General features: G+C 38.7%; 1 protein-coding gene across 2 annotated transcripts in view; it reads left to right on the top strand.

Annotated features, from left to right (window-relative positions):
- The first annotated feature begins 1 nt into the window (after position 1).
- LOC116278414 (uncharacterized) overlaps positions 2-16,113 on the top strand; it is a 94,559-nt gene continuing 78,447 nt past the window's right edge. For both annotated transcript variants that reach the window (XR_012065919.1, XM_072952549.1), the window contains exons 1-2: positions 2-144; positions 5,595-5,690. Coding sequence is in view for 1 of the 2 variants with exons in the window: in XM_072952549.1 (XP_072808650.1) it covers positions 25-144; positions 5,595-5,690 (216 nt within the window). In the remaining variant the exon portion in view is untranslated. The remainder of the gene's footprint in view (positions 145-5,594; positions 5,691-16,113) is intronic.

The raw sequence follows: 16,113 nt of genomic DNA, 5'->3' as shown, positions 1-16,113 counted from the left end.
GAAATGTGAAGGACTGGGGAGAAAATGTACTTTCTTTCCGTGAGGAAACAGCACGCAGGAGGAGCGCGGAGGGGAAGGCGCGGACATTTCAAAGGAGCCGAAACTCAGAAGGCCTGTGGGGGAGGATGCTCTGAGCCTGCGGAGGTAAGAAGCTGCTTTTCTGTTCTGGGTTCCTTTCTACTTTGCACTAGAAGTACCGTCACTAAGTTATATACATTCTCAGATAACTCTTTGGAAAGCAAAATCTTAAGTCTTAACAAAGTTCATTTTGCTACAGACTCTAATTTTTTGCTGTTTAATTAGAAGGTACTTCTGACACATTTGATCCAAAGCTCTCATTAAATACCAGCAGGAAAAGCTTTAATGCCAATCATGCAGAAACCACGGGGTTTGACAAATTCTTTTTCATGATCTCCTAAACATATTAAAAGCAGTATCATGGCCAAGAAATGTAAATAAGATGAACCAATTTATACTTATGTAAACATATCATAAGAATTACGTTAAAATTAAACACCATTAAAATTATTTTTATTAGTAAAGTTATGCCCCTTGCACATTGAACTCAAAGAATTATATGTATTTTTCCTACCAAATGTTTATCACTGTTCACAGATATAAATTAGTAAATTCCTGTGGTTTAAAACTCTTAATTAAACTTTAGGATATTTTCTTCTTTTAAAGTTTAATATAAAGTGATAGAAATGTACATATATACAAAGGAAAATGAAATTAGCTATAATTTTGAAATTATAATGCATTTTCTTGGCTCTCATCTGAAAAATATCGTGGAATGAAATATTTATATCAAAATAGTAACACTTTCCTCCATCGTTTATTTTGTCAGTTATATTTGTGGCCCAGTAATTCAACCTTGAGACATTTTTCCAATTTATGTATGTAATTTAAGGAGTTTAAAATTTACCTAGTGACTATTTCAATACTTGTCACTTTATGAATTCTGAGGTGATTTATTTACATGGAAAGAAAGTTGGTGAGTCATTATATTATAAAAGCCGTAATTATAAACCATTAACTTAAAAGTAGTAAGTATAACTTATTCTTTGGAAAAACTTAAAGAATCCCTAATGTAGTTCAGATCAAAAGATTTTCTATAGGTGTAACTCTTCTGTTCCCTTCTATACTTGCCTTTTATGCTTGATTTTAGGTTTCTTCTCCCTTTAACACCATACTATCATTTTAATAGAACAGCAGATGAAACCTATTATTTTTAATGATTTAGATTGGCTTAGTTTAGAAGCTATTCCTCAGAATTCAGTTACATGCTTTGAGAATTTATTTTAACTCCTTGTTTTCAGAGCCATATTAAAGTACAAGATTACTTCCCCCCAGCAATGGTGTAAATTTTTGGTAAATAGAGATCAGGACTCAATTCTGGTTCCTTTCCTAAGAAAGGCATATGTTGGATTTTCATTTGAGATTGAGAATAATTTTAAGTAGAGAATAACTTCAAACACTGAACTGTGACGTGAAACTAGCCACATGAATGCCAACGTGTATATACAGAACACTCCAAAACCTATATTCTGTTTCTAAGTAATTTGACTCTCTGTATTCTAGCGGTATGGAAATGCCGCACAATTTTCTAAGATCGGGGAGTAGTTTAGGTGGTGATAACATTACTTTCTCAGAGTCATTACTTGATATAATCATCTGTTTTCTATGTGAAATGAGTAAATAAATATAAAATAAACATCAAGCCTAACCAAAAAAAGTATTACAGTAGTTTTCATAGAAGTGCAGGTGGCCATGGAATCAGCACTAGAATTCATGTTACTATTTATTTTTTCAAAATGCTGACCTGTGCAATCAAACTCCTAATTCAGTGGAGATACAGAAACTTCAGGCAGCTTAGTTTCCCCAGGATATTGCTGCTAGCTGCCATTTGGCTTCACTGTGTTCTGCATGCTAGAAGCAAGGCTTTTATGATAATTGTTCCATTATCCTGTGTGTTGGTTTCTTGGTCACTTACAAAATCTGCATCAAAGACTGGTAAAAATTTGGTGGTGACGGTTTGTCAAGAGGTATTGTGGATTGCTTGACTGAACACTATCATTCATCTTCTTAAAATTTGTGAGTCATGGGGAATGATATTAAGGTATATGACATTTAACTTTTTTGGTCCACAGTAGAACCTAAGAGAGAGCCCTTACTTGAAAACATGTATTATTAATTTTAAAGTGGCTTGTGTAAGAAAGCAGAGATAGGATTGATAGAATACAGGCAGGTGCAGAAGTGATGCATAATTAGTGTTTAGTCCAGCTTAGTTGGAGGCCGAAATAGATGCAAAGGAGTAGGAGGGAAAAATGACCCATTTTGATGTAATGGATTTGTAGTCTTGTTTTCCCCATTTTTTCCTGTAATACTTGGCTGTCCTTTTGGAGATGAAAGATTGTATTCTTGCAGCTTGATCTTCATTTCGTAGAAGTAAACGTGGTGCCAGACACCATGGGACTCCTTTGGGAAATAATTGGGCGTATTCTTCCTCAAGCCTTTTGGGGCTGTGCCCTTTGAGATCCACTTTGACCACGCCGTTGGTTTTGTGGTGTGCACAAAGACTATCGGGACCCACTATGTTATCTAAAATAATAATTTTGCTGTCAGAATGATTATTATTAAACCAAAGTTGGCTTTTTGTTTAGATGAAACCATGTAAAGGCAACATTCTGAGTAAATTATACAGCATCCACATGATGAAATAATGAGCCTAAGTTTAGGGAATGAAAGCAATGATCTAATGCAATATTTAGAATGGGTCTACAGTATGTAGTTATTAACCTAAAAATCACATCCTGCATTCTTTTGATTTGTGGAAAATTTGTCATTAATTGCCAGGAAACCTCTGATTTTTTGTACATAATCACGTCATAGCTGCTGGCTTTCTCCCCCTTCTCTTGCCTTAAAATACATCTTTGTAAATAGCAGATTACTTTCAGATCTGTAATGCCCCTTTTAAACATTGGATTGCTAAGTTTAGCCCTGTTGGTCTCTTTTTTAAAATAGATTCCCACCTCATCCCCCACCCCCAACTTTGCCTCTGAGTAGTTACTGACAAATCACACCTTTGTTTTTGGATGGCAATCAGCGTAAAATCTTATTTAATCTTTCTGCCCAGTGGGAGCATGCTAGTTCTGAAATGCTTTCTGTTTTCATGAGCTACCATTGTGTGGAGAAAATGGGTATGATATCCTATTTGGAAACTGTGAGGTGAATTCTGACCCTTCATTCAAACTCCCTCTAAGAGGGGCTACTTTTATTAAATAGTTGTCTAGGGTAGCTTATCAAGGCAGGGTCAGAAACACAGAAGTCACAGCTGAGAAGAAAGAATGACGTAGTGAGCAAGAGATGAGGCAGCCAGGCTGTCCTCCAGCCTAGCACCTAGCCTGTGCCTTTCCCTGCTGAGCGTCTGAGTAAATTTAGCATCACCCATTCAGCCCACTTCTCCTTGCTCTTGTTGATTTATTGACTATCATTTGACTTTGAAGTGAGAAAAGTGGAAATACCAAGGGTCTTGTGACTTTTGCTTACAAAGAATTGCCTTTATTAGTGTGAATTCTTGGCCTCCATTAGCACCAGAGCTCCTTTGAGAGTGGCTTTCACCAGAATTTTGGAAAAGAACAACCCCCCCCCCACTCCCAACATAACTAGATTAAAAAGGCACCTTTCTTACAGTAAAACCTCAGACTTGAGAAAATGTCCCCCATTTCAGGGAGAGCCTTCATGGGAAAATGACTACTATTGTATCCCTGGTTATCTTTTTATCTGCCATGTTGTTAAGAAGAATAATCGTGGCAGAAGTGTACACCTTGGAAGCAATGTAAGACCGTTTACTATTTTGCAAATTGTGTTCTGTGTTCATGTTTCGTAGGGTGGCATTGTAAGCTTGCCCCTACTTCAACCAGACCATGTATTATTTGGTTTGAAACAGGAGTTATGTTTTTTTATTAAAAAAGTTTGAAAACAGTTGGGCAAATGCCCAAGACTTGATAGGGAAGATGTCTGAAGGTCAGTGTAGTTGATTTATGTACCTACAGTTGTACATCTAGAGGTTGACAGAAATTAGAAGCCGTGACTCTGGCCTTCCCATTCAGTACATTTTGACTACAAAATGTTGATTTGATTTTTCCATTTTGAAAGACACAGAAGTGATCTGTGAAATGGTGATTAGCACCAGGCAGCCCCAGGCAGCCCCAGGCAGCCCCGGAATGCTCCATGGTTCAAATGCCCAAGGCCAGATGGAAGTCCAGAAGTGGATGACTCAAAGATTATTAGTTTTGCCACCTGGGCAGTACAGCCAAACCAGCTGCCATAAGGCAGCTCCAATTTCAACAGAGCAGTAAATGAACATAAAAGTGAGTGTAAATCCAAAGGAAAAAGTAAAGGAGAACGGCTGCTGCTGAGAGGAGATTCATCCAGGCCGAGCCCCAGTGACAGCCCTTGTGGGAGGCCAGCCACCGTGCCAGGTAGAGGGCGATGACAGGCTGCAGCACCAAGCCCTGAAAAATCACCCCTTGGCTTGCTTCAGTAGCCAGTCTCAGTTTGGGATGTCTGACTTGCTGGCTTGGTAGATTCCTAATCACATCCAATGATACAGAATGGGACAAGCCCCATGCTGTGTCATGATTATGCTATGAGGCCAGAAGCTTTTCTTCTGTAAACTATGGAAAGTGGTTGTTTGGTCACCTCCTTCCCATCGTTCTGGGCTCTTGCGGGCACGGACAGTCATTGGAACGTAAGCTCTTAGTGACAGATCACCAGGAATCAAGTCATTATCCTCATATGGAATTGAATTAGTATGGTCTTCAGTATCTGTATATAAAAACTACAAGAGCCAGAGGCTGACCTTAAAACTTTAGATGGCTCCTTTAATAGAGCTGTGGCTCTTGAAAGCCAAAATAATTATGAGAATCTGGGCACAGGACCAAGTTGAGAGAAGCAGAGTCATTTTTGCTTAAAGGAGAATGAGTCACTAATGAATAAAAAAAAAAACAAGTTAAATAATCTTGATCCTCTGTGTCAGTAAGAATGCTTTGGGCAACAAGTAACAGAAAATTTGACTAAACTAACTTAAACAAAATAGAAGTTTCTTCTTATTTTTTCATGATATGAGAAGTCTAGAGGAATGTGAACTCTAATGAGTTCACCTGCTCAGTGATGATGTAGGTTCTTTTTGTGTCCTATTGATGGAAAGTAAAAGGGGGAAGGAACGTACCAGTTGCTGATGTATTTTGCTACTGCTTTGATGCTAAAGGCTGGATCAGGATTCCATCTGCTGGGTCAACCTCTGCCTTCAGATGACCTTTCCAGGAGCGGAATGTTTCTGTGTTTATATGTCTCAGTTGACCATTACTCAGCACTTACTGTCTCATGCAATAATGTAATACCATTCTTCTTTTCTTTGTACAACAGAAGTGTGGTTGCCTGCATAATTTCCAATCAAACAGGACAGTTTTTCTCTCTCTTTTCCTTCTACAATGACATGAAATGAAATCAGATGAGAATGTTCCTATTATAAGTTTCTGTTTATGAATATAGGTAAACTAGTAAACTAGCTTTTTTTTTTCTTTCGGTAGGTGGCTTGTTTGACCCAGGTAGCTGCTGATTATCTTATTGGCCAGCAGGAAGCAAAACACTGGGGTACCGCTCATGGCAGCATTGTTCCTTACCAGGTAAGAATACAGCAACATGGGATTGGGCTCCTAGAACCTGCAGTTTTGTATGATAGGAGTTTGAGAAATGATTCCTTTAAAAACAACTTCCAGGGTATCCTGCTGTGTATCTTTGTCTGGGTGTAACAAACTTCTGTTGTTCACTTTAAATTCTGTGTTTTGCACATTTCTTCATGAGACGATTAGTAACAGGACACTTAAATGGATCAAAAGAACTTGATGAAAGTCAGTGACTTTTGGACTCATATGATGGTTTGCTTTTTTTTTTCAGCAAAAAGAGTCACTGATTGTAGCCATTTTATAAAGCATGGCTTGTTCGCCATGTCAATTATAAATTAAACGTTACTTACCCCATCTGACAACAATATCCTCACAGGGTTGAAATGAAATGAAAATTTGCGTGTGAAGGAGCTTCATTTCTTTGTGCAAAGCAGATGGCTCAGGAGCTGCTGTTCTTTATTAAGTGTCTAAGCTTTTCCTCAGAAATTCTTGACTTTGGCTAGTGCGAATGAGTATGTGAAGACACTGTGAGCTTTCAAAAATAAAAAACAAAAACTCTAGCTCTTCTTCCAAACCCCTAACCTTGGTTAGCCTGGTTGCATCATAATCTTGTTGTATTTACTAATGTCTTTGTCGTATCTTCCGTACCACGCTGTAAGTTGAAGAGCAGAAGTGTCCTTTTCATCCTTGTGTCCCTTCTCATATCTGGTAGAAGCACGTACTAGGTACTATGTAAATATCTCTTGAATGAAGGAGGACTGTTTTACTAAAGTCATTTCAGTACTCGTGCTCTTGAAAGAACATATAAAAGTCAGCATTTTCCATTTGCATGGAAATGCATCAACACTGCCGATCAGTCTTTTAGTTTTAAGAACAGCATCTCCTTGGGCGAAACTAGATTAGGTTCCATTTTTTTAAAATACAAATTGGAGGAAAACAATGACCTGATGTGAATCTAGAATTCTTCTCTATTTCTGTTTATGGTACCTTTACACTTGAGGCATTACTAAGATTTCCCTGTAGAACTGCCTTGTAATACATTTGTTTAATCTTTTGGCATAATTATAGTTGTGGAGACATTTTCCTTAGTGCATATCTTCCCTCCAGCAGTGGTGTTATGACCACCATTATTGACATTTGGCTTTCCAACTTCCTAGCCCTTTGTGGCTGATCCTATACTTCTAGTCAAACCTAGCTCACTTCACAGAAGTCTTTCTTTTAAACGAGAGCTCATGATATTCAGCCTTAGTTTACAGATAAGAAATCTGATACCTAGATTAGGTAGATGGACTCCAACTCTCTATTGAATATTCTTTCGGATCGTGCCACCCTTGACAGGAGAGTGCTGTGATTTCAGTTCCTTTCTGCTGCTCCACCACAAGTGCTGGCCATCAGACTTGCTCCTAGCTAAGGGGTCTCATCCACTAATTTGTCCTCATCACTGATAATGGAAATCCCTCTCAAGGGCATTTTAGCAGGGGCCAGTGTTGGAACCCAGGGGAATTCATCTCAAATAATGAAAGTTCGGGCTTCCATTTTTGCTGTGTATGGAGAAAGTATCTGTGGGTTGGAAGGCTTTGTGGTGTTACTCCTGATAACATCAGGTAGGGAGGTGTTCACTATGTTCAGGCGTAAGGTTTACAGGCTATTTTTTGCTTATTTAAAAAAATAGAATATCTTTAAAAAAAGTTTTGTGTAGACCTCAGCTATCCCTCCTGGGTGTTTACATGGAGACCCCTGGCATCTTGGGCGTGCTCTCAATTATTTCACTGGGAGGTGAAAAGAAATTTAGAATCTTTGGATTTATTATGATATGTAAAAGATATGGGAAAGTCTGTGTGTGTGTGTATTTCTGTTCTTTGAAGACAGAAATTTACTTTTCCTTCTTGAATTGTCCCAATCACATAGAATGGATACTGTGCCTATTTTTATCTAATTGATTGCAACTTTATAATCTATAAGAAATAAGAGAAGATCTACTAAACCTTTTCCTCAGAAGCCCGGAATTGATTTGTTTCCTCTTGGTGGAGAACTGGTTCAGCCCTGTGATTAAGGAACAAATGCAAATTTAGCTTGAATGAAACTAACATACTGAGATGGATCATAGATACGCTTGTAGACCCTGGTCTGTTTTCAATTTTTAAGAAATAGATTTGGGAAATATTTTTATGGGTGAATTCCAGGATAATTATAATTCAGTTTTCCATAATAATCACAGCTTTGCATTTAATTTGAGTTGCCTGAGTTTGGAGCTAAAAGTCTGTAACAGAAGACCCTGATGGTCTCAGGAGTTAGTCAAGGTGCCCAGCTCACTCTCCACAATTATTATTGAAGCTTATCTGAAGGATCATGGACCTTGAATGCCTGGAATGCAAAGTTTTGGAGAGTAGTGAGCCTTGATTTGTGTGTTACTTTGTATACCTGCAGTTCTTAACTTCTAGGGTTGAGTATCCACCTGTGCTCTTTTCTCCCCATTCTTTGGCTGCCACCTTTCTGAACACGAGTATATTAAGCAGAGTAGACAGAATTGAGGTAAGCATTTTGCTATTGTTGAACATTTTGGTAGATGCTTTTCTGGGAATTCAGATTTTTAAAAAGAATTTTTGATTTCAGTGCTTCTCTTGTTCTCATTAGCAGTGGATTTGGTCCCTGAGAAGTACCTAGCCCAAGGAAATGATAATGACATAATGTTTGTGTTAATATTTTTAGTGCATTGGTATTAGTTCAGTGTTTCTCAACCTTTCAGTTACAGTTGTAAAGATAGACATGTTTTAGGGATGGGAGAGGAGAGTGCAGAGAAAGCAGCTGGTCTTCAAAAATGTGTATTTTATTATGTTTATTATGTATATGCACAGTTATCAGTGGGACCGCTGCCCTTTAGATACATGACTAACATGGTAATTCCTTAGTTTCCTAGCATGTGTATATCTAAAACTCTCTCCCAAAGTTCTTCAACTTCCTTGGAGCCTGTATTTGCATGTTCTCCTTTGTTTTCTGAACTCATAACCCACACTGGCGTCTACCTCTCTCCAATATTATAGAAGATCCATTCACAAATACACTAAGAGCATAGGAGACCATACTGAAAATTTTAAAGAAAAATGGAGTTTTTGTATAGATAAAATTTATACAATCTCCCGTGGGAGACCTCACCTTTCTTACCATATCCTTTGGCTGATACCAGGGAGTTTGTCGTGAACAACACGAAACATGAGTCTGCTCACCTTCTGTTCCTCATTCTCTTCCTTCTTCTTTTTGGCTTCTCTTCTTTTCAAGAGGGACAAATTTCTCCAGTCTTATGCAGAGTTATTACACCCTCTAGTGCAGCATAGATCTTTGAGTGGCTACCTCTACCTGAAATGCTTAACAATTGTTGTTTACATAAAAATAATCCCTTCCTAACGAGCATCTAACAGAAGCCAGCCAAGCTCACTCTGTGTTCCTGATAAGACCATCTCTCTCCCAGTTCATTCTACCCACAGGAGTACTTGAGGGAGCTCACAGAGTTCCTTGTGTTCCTTCCGCTACAGTGTTGCCTCCATGATCAGTATAAACTACCCAAGAGGCCAATCCGGAGAATGAGACCACAACTACAATCATCTTTCCCTTGAAAGATGACCAGGACAAGTCTTGTCATTCCTTACACGTTTGCCTCAGTCACCACCAGGACCCCAAGCCTTCCAGGCCATCTGTAATCACGTGGACAGTGACCTCCATATGGCTCTGTTCATCTCTTCCTTTGACCCAGTCATTTCTTCTGCCACCAGTCTTGGTGGTCTAAAATCCACGTAGAGGACCAAAGCAACAGGCTGGCTGCCCATAGCCTCCTTTGCTCTTAATGACCTTTTCCTGTCTTCACTTGGTTCCCACTCACTTATTTCTCTTGCTTATGCATGCACATGAGTCCTTTGGAAATCCTGTGACGATGCCGACTCTGACTCCAGGTGGTGGTGATGCTGCACGTCATGATAAGACAGTGGAGCTAGACTTCGATGAGTGCACCGTCTTATTTGTGTTCAGCTGGCAAGTCCCAATGCTGATCAGACTTACTACTCCATCTATTCTTTGCCTGTACTGAAGCAGTGAATATAGCTGGAAGAAAACGTTTAAGTACTGTGTTGACTTCTTACTCTCAATTCATGACTGTCTTGTCCTCAGCCTTACTCAGCAGTCTTACCACATTTACCTTGCCTGTGATGACTTTCGCATCTTCTCGGGTCGTCCTCCTCCCTTCTCGTCCTTAGCCAAATACTTTGCCTCATATGCCACTAAAAATTGATACAGCTAGAAGACAACTACTACATTCTTCTCTACCATACCTCCCAAACTCCTACATGGGTACCACATGTAGTGCACTTCCTTTCCTCCTGTCACAGTGGATGAACTGTCCCTTTCCTCATTTTGCCTACTTAAAGGCCTTGCTCTGCACCTGATCTCCTCTAACATCTGTATTATCCATCAGTGGACAGATACATGATCACATCCTTCACCTTAAAAAAACCTAGCCTCGGACTGACCCCCCACCGCCTCCTGCCCCCAACCTTGACCTCTCTACTCCAGGGCATATTTTATTCCATTTACCATCTCATTTCTTCAAGCTCTTATATTACAAAACTCTTCAAGAGTTCTGGGTGGTGGCTGCTGGAAGGAAGCACTGCATCATCTGTTCTGCAGGGCCACTTGTGCCTCACAGGTAGAGAGATTCTAGCAGCACCCTGAGGCCTCAGGAGCTGGGTGCTGTGGACTGACTTGGGGAAGCTGACTTTCTGGGCAGCTCATTAATAGGACTACTATTCTTATGCTTTTTCTTGAGCCTTTCAAATCTAGGGCCTTCAAAGGAAATTTTTCCTTTAAATGGCCTGGTAACTTACATGGTGATTTCTTTTAAACTCCCTCTTGCCCCCCATAGCCTCCAATTCAGGAGAACGCAGAAAACAATGATTCAGATGATTAAATGAAATCATGTCTCCCTTTCTTCAGTTTGGACTCATTCAACCCAGGAGTAGAGCAGGAAGCTGTGCTATGTTATTTCTGGTGGGGACATGAGACTGGATGTTTAATTTGGCATAAGCAGAGTCTCAGACAGGCAGTAAATCCCAAGTTTGAAGAGATACAGCACTTTGCTATCATTCCTTAGCGTAACGTCAAACTGCTGTTAAATCATAGCAGATGAGGTAACCTTGGGGATCTTTTTTTTTTTTAAACCCATGTTAAGGATGTTTTTAAGAGCCAAAATGTGAATGATATACATCTGTCTCTTTTTATGTGTGACTTTTTTTTTTAATACCACAGTTGCACTAAAGCATTCATTCACTAAAGTTTGAAAATACAATTTTGAACAGGCATGTGGTTGTAGTGCGTATTTTATTTAATTGATGAATTGACAGTAACTGGAATAATCATGCTGGCTTCCATCAAACACATAGCATGTAACTGGGATACATATACGTATATATTTTTTCTCATTTTATGTTGATGAAAGGGACATTGAGAAAGATAAAGCAACTTTCCTATGGCTGTTGCTAGAAAGTCAAAGGGCCTTAATTAGAACCATGGCTTTAAGATTTCAAAACTTGTTTCCTTTCTCACTGCATCTCCGAAGTAGTTCTGGTGCTTGACATATTGTGGCTACCTGTCTTTAAGTTTCTTTGGCAGATGGTAGAGTTCTTCTGATCTGTTTCCATCATCTGTTTGACAGATGACCTATTTATTATGACTCAGAAGATACCAAATCTAACAAGTGACCGGGCTGTAGACATGTATTTGAATTCTGAGCTATCAGCAATTGTGGGTTTCCCTGTACCAAGTTTTCAACTCATGCTTTCAAATGACTCTTAATAACTTCAACTAACTGCAGTTTCTTGAGCCCCCTCTGGAGTAGGCACTGTTTTAGTTCCAGAAGGCTTTCAGATGAGAAAGAACTAGGCCCTTGATTTCAAGGACCTCAGGGAAAATATGTCCAAGCATAGCCGAGAGGATCTGAGTGTTGGACTCAGACAGACGTGGGCTCATAACTTGGCTTTGCCACTGAATGGGTGTGAAATCTTGACGTCTTTAATATCCCTAGTGTTAGCTGCTTCCTATGCAAAAAGGTGATAATGATAATTGTTTCCATGTTCATTGTTGGAATTAAATGAGATTATTTCTGCAGTTGAAATAATAATTACAACTTTGTAAAATAGTTTCTAGGACACTGTGAAATAGTCTCTATGAAAACTATCCATGGAACTTAGGAGCAGAGTAAGTAAAGATACATAGCTGACTTTCTTTTTTAATGGTATTTCTACTTTAATCTCTTTCTTTCTCTCTCTGTTTCTGTCTTTCTTTCTTTTGAAGGTGGGAAGGAGGGGAATGTACTGTGGTACTTTTATATTTTAAAAAAACTGTCCTCAGATCTTTTTTAGAAATTGTGGTATTGAGCCATTTCCTAAATGTAACGTTACTGAAGGAAATACAGTGTGAAGAGAATCATATATAACGCCACCACTCAATTGTCAAAGGGTTTCTAGTTTATTGAAGATAAAGTTTGAAGGGTTTAGTTAATTGAGATTTAGTATAAATTCATACCTAACTAAATGAAAGATGACAAAAATGATTTTCAGAAGTAATCTCTGAGAAGTCCACAAGATGGGAACCTGTTTCCATAAAAGATACATACCTACCGTTTTGACTGACAAACATTGTGGAGGTTTCTCCTTCAGTTTTAAAAAGTGAGAGAACTGCAGAATATTTTAAACATCTCTTCTTGTAACCTTAAGATTGGAGTGAACTTTGATAATCTTTACTTAGTGAAAAATACCTGAAGATTTATTGAGAACAAAAGTGTAGGTGATGGCAAATACATTAGATTACATCTCAGAGGTTCCTGCAAACTTCTGTATTACTGTACTGACAAGTTAGAATATTCAAAATTTTGTTTGTTTGTTTGTTTGTTTGTTTAATTAAGGCATGAATTGTCTGAATTTCTCCCACCTCTTTTGTTCCAAAGGTCTTGGCCAGGTAGCTTTTGCTCATTTGCTTTAAATCTTACATTTGTCTTAATCCTTATGAATTTGAGATTCTTATTAAAACAAAACAGAATCATTTACTTGAAGATCCTGGTTACTTTGATACCAGTTGGCTAGGATTTGGCCACAGTCCCAAGAATATAGGTAGTTGGGCAATCCAACAGGCAGGTGAAATTAGAGCAGATGTTTGGCTACTGTCATATAGCTGCCACCCTGTGGGCTTCTCCTTAGAAAATGTTCAGCTTCTTTTGATTTATAAATAAAGTCCCTAAATTTAAAATAAATTAGGCAACATGATGTTTAAGGAGAGCATATTGCACAAAGAATAAACATACATATGACTGTTCAAAAACTATTGTGATTTTCATAAATCAGTATTGCCTCCAGCTGACAAATAGCATCTTTTAAATGCATTTCACTAAGACGTAACATCGAAAGAGGCACAAGGAAAGGCAGTGTGTCTTAAGGAGTAAATCAGAAATTCCCTTAGGATCTCGTCAGCTTTTCTTGCATTCTCAATATTCTCAGTATATACGCAGAATTAATGGGATTGTATGTTGTTCATGCCTATCAAATTCGGCTAAAATTATCCCAAAGGAGCAAATGCCATTTTTAATATTCAGCTGAATGAGAATATTATTATTATTAAATCAATATTACATTAATAATCATTATAATCATCAGAGGTAACATTTATTGTGTGATTGCTATGTCAGTTCAGTACTTTACATGTATTAACCCTCCTCACAGCCACCCTGCGAAATAGGCATGGCTGTTGTCCTCACTTTCAGATGAGGAAACTGAGACTTGGCAAGGTTAGGTGGCTTGCCCAAGGTCACATGTGAGTGTGTAGCTGGGATTCTAACCAAGGCAGAAGGACTATGCTATAAAGGCAGATGATGTGATGCCTCTTACTTAAACTGGAATGTTTGGTCTGATTTTCTGTCTTCATCCCACTTTTGAGGAAGAATTGTGTGACATTTTCCTCTACATAATTTCCCCCTTAGGAATGCCAAGAGCAGTTGAAGAGGTATAAACAATTCTGTTGTTTACTCATCACAGAGGTCCTTAATTATGACTTAAAAGCAAATTTCTTTCAGGAAATCAGGTTGTACATCTTTGGAATAGATCCTTTGATCGCATATGCTAGAATTGTATTAGAATCATAATTAAGTCAAGTTATAGTGAAACAGCTATCTCTGTCTCCTTGTAGGTAACGCGGACAGTGCTGTCCTTGAGAAATATAGGAGCTTGGGGTAATTTTAGCAATTGTGAGACCCACGGTTTCTAGTTTTCAAACAGTATTTCTGTGAGGTTGGTAGGCTGGGGCAGGAGTTGGGGTGGGAAGGAGTGTTTGGGGCAAGAGAAGGAACACTGAGGGGCTTGGTTCCATGTGGTAGACTAGTTCCTGTAGTCACTGACAGCTTCCTGCTTCAAGCATCTGTGTGACTCTGATTTTTTGCCTGAGGCCTTGCTCCCATGTCACAGATGCTTGCTTAACGTATACAGGCTGCTCAGAAATGCCAGGGAATTCAGGCCCCCATGGGCAACCCTGAACCAGTGAAGGATGGCTGTCAGTGATTAAATAGTCCACCTTCTCGGTTGCTTAGTTAAGATAATTCTGAGGTATATTGTATGTGATTTACCAGAAAGTCCCCAGTGGGACTGAGTCTCAGTTGGCCACAGCAGTAACCTGGTCATCACATCTTCACTGGCTTTTCTCCCTTGCTGATCTCACTTTCATTTCTCTGTGATTTCTGCTTTCTGGGATCGTGTAACAACTAGGGTCTTCTTTGGGGTTAGTTCATCCTAAGACAGTCTGACCAAGTAGAACTAAGGTCTTAGTGAAGAATCAATTAATTCAATTATGAGGTCCAATCTTCATAATAATAATGTTATACTAACAGTAGCCACAGATAAAACAAGCTGTGGGAGAAATGTGGTTTAGTTAGCATTATCTTGGAGAAGGATTTTGGAAGGGATCTGGGAAGAATTGTGCAATGAACCAAGGGATGGACTTATAAAGAGATAATCTTGGGTTGTAGATAAAAGTAATTGTATTGAGCCTTCATGCTTGAAAATATGTGTACTGCATACTTTTCATATATCCTGATGAATTTGGACATAATCGGTATAAATAAAATCAATGTCTTACACATCTACATTACACAAGTCTGCCACATCTGATTGCCATTCTGCTGCTATTGCAATGTGGAAAGTGAATGCGGAAGGAGAATTACAGATGAATCTACGTTGTCACTCTTTTACACTGGTGAAGAGGTTTACAGAGGATTGACTTGGATTTAAAAATTTTTTTCACCGTATTCCATTTATTTATCACACATGTAGCAGGATAATATTTATAAATACCAATTTCTATGTTGTCATTTTACCTATCCAAGTTAGATTTACAGTCAACCTTCAGACAAGAAAAAAAAATAGCAGCAAAAGAATTCAAAGTCTAATCCCTGAGCAGATTTTAAGATATGAAAGAAGATAAGAAAAAAAATTAGGACTCTTAGGTGATAACCCACACTGGCTTAAGCCCAAAAGAGAACTTATTATCCCATATAACTGAATGGCCCAATGGTAGAACCACTCTCAGACCTGCTTGGTTCATGGCTCAGTGTCACTAGGATCATTTTTAGGCCCTGCACCTAATGGGCAGTTTGACTCTCAGACACTGTATTGTGGGCTCCAGAAGCTTGAGTCTCTTCACCACAACATGAAACAGCACAGCAGAAAGAGAGTTATACCCCAAACCAGGAGTTGGACCTCATTGGCCTGATTTGGGTCATGTGTCCATTTCCAAACAGAAGTGAGCACATTAGCTAATTTTTATGTTCCGCCTTCCAATCTGTAGGTCACTGCTTCCTTTTTCCTGGTTGATGCCGCTGGCTGTCCTCCAGGACAATGCTGAATAGAAAGGGTAAGAGCAGGCATCCTAGCTTTTTCCTTGTGACTGAGGAAACTGGTTTAGTGTTTCATCATGAAGTATTAGTTGTAGGGTTTTCATAGATTTCATCTGTCAGATTGAGGGTGTCCCCTTCTATTCTTAGTTTGCTAAGATTTTTTTAAAATCATGAATTGGTGTTTAATTTTCTTAAATGCTTTTTTGCGTCGATTGAGTTGCTTTTTTGGATTTTCTTCTTTATTCTAGTACTGTGGTGAATTATGTTAATGAGTTGTACCTTGATTCCTGGCATAAACCAACCCTACACGGTCATGATGTATTGAATAAGTTTTACAAGTTGCTGAATTTAACATATGTGTGTTTAATTTTTATGTCCCTGTTCTTGAGTGACATTGGTTTGTTACATATATATTTTGTCATATCTTTGTTTTCGATTTCAGGGTAAAGCTGGTCTCATAAAATTAGTTGGGAAGTGTTCCCTCTTCCTCTATTTTGTGAAGAG

Source organism: Vicugna pacos, chromosome 31, assembly GCF_048564905.1.
Source record: "Vicugna pacos chromosome 31, VicPac4, whole genome shotgun sequence".
Classification (NCBI taxonomy): domain Eukaryota; kingdom Metazoa; phylum Chordata; class Mammalia; order Artiodactyla; family Camelidae; genus Vicugna; species Vicugna pacos.
This window is presented reverse-complemented; position numbering and strand designations above follow the sequence as displayed.